The following is a 5,463-nucleotide window of genomic DNA, read 5'->3' as shown; positions in this document are numbered from 1 at the left end:
TTTTACATTTTGTCTCTATGCAGTTTAAAGCAGTACGATTGCTTTGAAAAAAAGTTCATAATTTCCAAAATATGTCAAAATAAAGAAAAAAAGTAATTTTGTCAAAGTCCTAGTTTCTCAAAAATATAATTTTTTCGAAGTAATTTTTTTTCAAAAATGTTAATCGTTTTTTAAAAAATATTAATATTTGGTACGGGAAGTTCCATCAATTTGCCTTAAGGCACGGTTCCATGCGCCCCACTAGTTATATAAAATATGATGCACCACGTGCATTCACCATGATTTCATATCAAAATGAAAGTGGACATTGGCCGATTACTTGTACTTATTACAATTAGTAACAGTTATTAAATAGTAATAAGTAATGCATTCGATCGAGCTTAAGGTGAAATTCTGGAACTTCTCGATATATAAAAAAAATAATCCACAAAAAAATTCAAATTATAATTATTGTTAGTTAATATTTCTAAGATGTTGACTATTACATAGATATATTTCTATTGCTACAAATTAACAATAAAATTTAGAAACTCGTGTTCAATTGCTTTTCCAATAACGTATGCTACTATGAAGCTTTCACAACATATTTATTCAAATATGAAAAAAATAGCTATTCTCAAAAATTATAAATTTAGTTTTTTTTTTAATTGAAAACTTTTTAATTATACCTAAAAGTTTGTGGGAACTATGAAATTTTGAATGTCACCAGTGACATTACTACGTCCAGATGTTGTAGTAGTTTGTACTAATATTTAGATTATTTTTACTTCTGGTCACTGCTTTTATCTTTTTCCACCATAATATTTTGTATGAATATTCTACCAATCAAGATGATCAACCATTTCATGATCCATGCCTGATCATATTTTCTCAACGGAAAATATTGTTAATGTGTAACGAGTGAGGCGTGGCCTGTGCACGGCGTTTTCCGAGTTTGCGCACACGTTTTCACAGCCACACGAGTTTCTTATTATGTAAAGGTCATGGATGGTACAAATGCTATAACATAAAAACCTCGAGTGCTTAGATACACATTGAATACGAAGATTATTGATTTCGAAACGTATAAAATTAATAATATGATTTTTAGTATAATATTTGTATCTAAAGCCTTAAGTTTTGTTGTCAAATTTGGTCAAACCTTTGGTCTCTACTTTTAAAACAAATTTTGTAAGACATGTCGCACATTTCCAATTATGTTTAAGTAACTTTATCTTTACTCATTATCGTTTGCAATTACATTTGTTCTTTTAAAATACTATATTTTTCATCCTTTTGCAAGACCTTGTTCTCCCAAGGCCAACGTATCCAGAATAATGTTGTCCCGAGCGCGGGGGTAAGCAAGGCGTCCGTGACCTGAATTTGCGCTGGATGTGGGTGTATGGGTATCGCGCTCAGAATATCGTAGGGGTTTTTTGGATGGGATCCAGAATCGAAGGGTGGGCGACGTTCAAGCGACCAATTCGCTTCGTCATTCCTCACTCGGTCACGCTGCCTTGCGTAGCTCTACGATTCGACTCGGAAAAAAAGAAAAACTAGTGGGTGGGTGGCATCGTGCCTTAAGGCAAATTGCTGGAACTTCCCGTACCGTAACGAAATGTTCGAGGAATACTGAATGTTTTCAAAAAGATTATTATAAATATTGTAACATTGTCTAATATTTATAAGAATTATATAAACTGAATTGCAGAGTTGAAATTATTTGTTTAAAGTATATTAGAACTATAGTCAGAATTAAAAATAAAATCTGAATTATTTTCGATATACAAAAAATTTAAAAAAAAAAAAAAAAAATGGTACAAATTTTTTTTTTCCAAAATCAATTATTTTGTTAAGACAAGCAGAAAGTTCTTTGAATCAATTGAATCGGACGCTTAGTTCTCTCAAAAACTGCCATTTTTTGTACATTTAGCTCTGTATCTCCGAAATGGCTGGGCCTGCCTTTGCGCAAAACTAATAACCCTTTCTCCCAATCATTACTAATGGAATGTTTTTTAGAACATTCAAATCGGATGCTCCGTTCTCTCAAAAACTCGATTTCTATTTTCTGCACTCTTTGCTCCTTATCTCCGTAACTGCTGGACCTGTCTTTGCCAAAAACTAATCAGCTCTTCTCCTTATTAATAGGAATCGAATGTTTTTTAAACCATTCAAATCGGTTGATCCGTACGCCCGAAAACGTGGACGAAAATTTGTATCCATACATACATACACACACACACACACACCACACACACATCCATTTTTTCTGAGGTATGCCAAAACGTTCAGAAACCTTCAAAACGTCGAGAAATGTAAAAATTTTCAATTCCGATTTTCGGCCCATTACAATAACTTACCCTACGGGAAGTTAACTAGTGGGGTGGGTGGCATCGTGCCTTAAGGCAAATTGCTGGAACTTTCCGTACCGTAACGAAATGTTCGAGGAATACTGAATGTTTTCAAAAAGATTATTATATTTTATCTGAATAGATTATAATTATATAAACTGAATTGCAAAGTTGAAATTTTTTGTTTAAAGTATATTAGAACTATAGTCAGAATTAAAAATAAAATCTGAATTATTTTCGAGATACAACAAATTAAAAAAAAAAAAAATGGGACAATTTTTTTTTCCAAAATCAATTATTTTGTTAAGACAAGCAGAAAGTTCTTTGAATCAATTAAATCGGACGCTTAGTTCTCTCAAAAACTACCATTTTCTGTACATTTAGCTCCGTATCTTCGAAATGGCTGGGCCTGCCTTTGCTAAAAACTAATTACCACTTCTCCCAATCATTACTAATTGAATGTTTTTAGTTCATTCAAATCGGATGCTCCGTTCTCTCAAAAACTAGATTTCTATTTTCTGCGCTTTTTGCTCCGTATCTCCGTAACGGCTGGACCTGCCTTTGCCAAAAACTAATCAGCACATCTCCTTATCAATAGGAATCAAATGTTTTTTGAACCATTCAAATCAGTTGATCCGTACGCCCGAAAACGTGGACGAAAAATTGTATCCATACATACATACACACACACACACATCCATTTTTTCTGAAGTATGCCAAAATGTTCAGAAACCTTCAAAACGTCGAGAAATGTAAAAATTTTCAATTCCGATTTTCGGCCCATTACAATAACTTACCCTAGGGAAAGTTAAAAAAAAAGCGCCGTCGTGCATGTGATATATTGCAGATACACATCGAAAAGTTTTGGCACAAAAGATACCGATCGAATATTTATGTTTTTTGTTTACAATCAATTGTTTTATTGATAAATAAGATGCTATGCACATAACATTGCTTTTTTTGACATTCCATTAAAATATTTAAGAGCTACTTTGACTTTCTGGAGTTGTTTTTTATACTTTTTGTTGAATTTTGGTGTACTTTCATTGACGCAGTACTTACAAATCATTATGCTGCATTATACACGCGTCCTAAACACGTGAGACATAGAAAAAATCAATAATAATGTTTAGTCATTCTGCATCCTCATGATATGTTGATTTTATAAATGGTTTCCAATGCGTATTTTTCGATATGTTATTCTATATAAAATTGATGGCGCATTTTTTACAATAATTAAAATCAATCAGAAAAAAATTCTATAAGCTATTGTGTTGATTAATGGTGCATTTAGACATTTTTTTTACACTCAGTTAATATTTTACAATGTTAAAAAAAGGAAAACCAAATCATTTTAAATATTTAATATTTTTTTAAATATGTTGCAAATTAAAATATAGAATGTATTGCTTTTGGTAAGTACGGTTTTGCAGTAACCGCAAATTTAAAAATCCTTGGGCCAATCCTGAGCTTTTGTGTGATCAATCATTTTGAATATACCTGAAGTTTTTTTAATTTTTCAGCAATTCTGCAGTTTGAAATGAGCAATTTTTAAATATTTTGTATTTCTAAAAATTCTTGAAAATGCTAATTTTTGTAAGTTTTATCAACTTGAAAACCTTCGAAATGTTTTAACAATAGCATAGGTTTATTGTGTTTTTTTTCAAGGATTATTATTTATTACATTTTTACTCATGATTGTGATCGCATTTTATATAAATTTATATGTTCATACCTCTATTTATATATATTGTTACTTTTTACTTTGAATTTGTATGTAATGAGCATTAAGAAATATTTAAGCATGTAAATCTATAGGTTTATTGTGTGTTTTTTGAGGATTATTATTTATTATATTTTTACTCATGATGGTGATCGTATTTTATATAAATTTATATGTATATATCTCTATTTATATATAGAGTTACTTTTCACTTTGATTTTGCATGTAATGAGCATTAAGAAATATTTAAGCATGTAAATCTACTTTTGTCATAACAAAACGCTTAATGAAATTGCCAGTGAGTCTAATTTGAGCATCTCCAGTGATAAAACCATGCATGTAAAAATTACGTTTCTTCCAATGATGGTAGAACAATCTGGTGTAGCCTACATCCGGAAGCTTCTTGTGTGATGCAGAATATTCAACGATAAAAAGACGGCCGTGAAGTTATTCGACATACCGATATAAATTCTTCAAAAATCCATATAATACAATTCCAAAAGAATTAGCTGTCAACAATTTGGAACTTTGTCATATCAAATCCCACATTAAACCGGAAAATTGTTGTAAATTCTATTTGTTCTGAGCTCCATTTACATATATGATAAAAAAAATCATCTCTACAAATTCTAATTGATTTATATTGTTCTATTACTTCAGCAAATAAGTTTGCTAGCGGTTATGCCGATGAATGTTTGTTACTATATGCAACCTGCTGATGCTATAGAAGCTTCATTAACTATTCATTGTACCAAATGTAGCCACAAACACAGCCACCATCGGAACATGCTAACTCAGCCAGCCACCACAACCCAGCCTAAAGGCAAAGTTTTGAAAACGCAGAATAACAAACAGTTTGCTAGGAATTTAGTAGAATTTGGACCATTTGGACAAGTTTAATACGTAAAGACGTGAAGAAAAATTAGACACTCAGGCTTGGTAGAGATTTTGAAAAACTCAATACCCTTATAATCAAATACATTCCTGCTGCTCTCTGCGTAGCCATCCTATTTTTTGTCATACAGTTAGCTAGAGTTTATCATCAAGTACCCATGCATGGGGAAGATCTAAGTAAAGCTGCCGTTATTAATCTTTGCGACTTTGCGAAATATTCGTGCATATCATTAGATCTAAAAATGCATTCCAGAAATGCTAATAAATTATTAATAAATATAAATTTTCTTAGAGACACCTTTATCATCTGCAAATGGTATTTGACAGACTTACATAACGGTTGCAATTATGTTTAGAAAAACGGATTAGAGCAAGCCAGAAGTGAACCTTCATGAATATAATTTGAATGTTAGTTGATCCATCTTTAGGGCGACCACCGCTCTTTAACTCTGGAGAATTTGAAAACTGATGAATAAACATAGAAAATGAAATGATTCTTTAAAATCAACCATAAAA

General features: G+C 31.4%; 1 protein-coding gene across 1 annotated transcript in view; it reads left to right on the top strand.

Annotated features, from left to right (window-relative positions):
- Nucleotides 1–4,953, top strand: part of LOC113367356 (endophilin-A-like) — a 58,044-nt gene extending 53,091 nt beyond the window's left edge. The window contains exon 10 of the mRNA XM_026608968.1: nucleotides 4,730–4,953. Within this exon, the coding sequence (XP_026464753.1) occupies nucleotides 4,730–4,953 (224 nt within the window). The remainder of the gene's footprint in view (nucleotides 1–4,729) is intronic.
- Nucleotides 4,954–5,463: the final 510 nt, after the last annotated feature.

This window comes from Ctenocephalides felis, unplaced genomic scaffold, assembly GCF_003426905.1.
Source record: "Ctenocephalides felis isolate EL2017-DRISC unplaced genomic scaffold, ASM342690v1 CF-g0.4_SCAFFOLD_01170, whole genome shotgun sequence".
Taxonomy (NCBI): Eukaryota; Metazoa; Arthropoda; class Insecta; order Siphonaptera; family Pulicidae; genus Ctenocephalides; species Ctenocephalides felis.
Note: the sequence above shows the minus strand (reverse complement) of the source record. Positions and strands in the feature narration are given on the sequence as shown.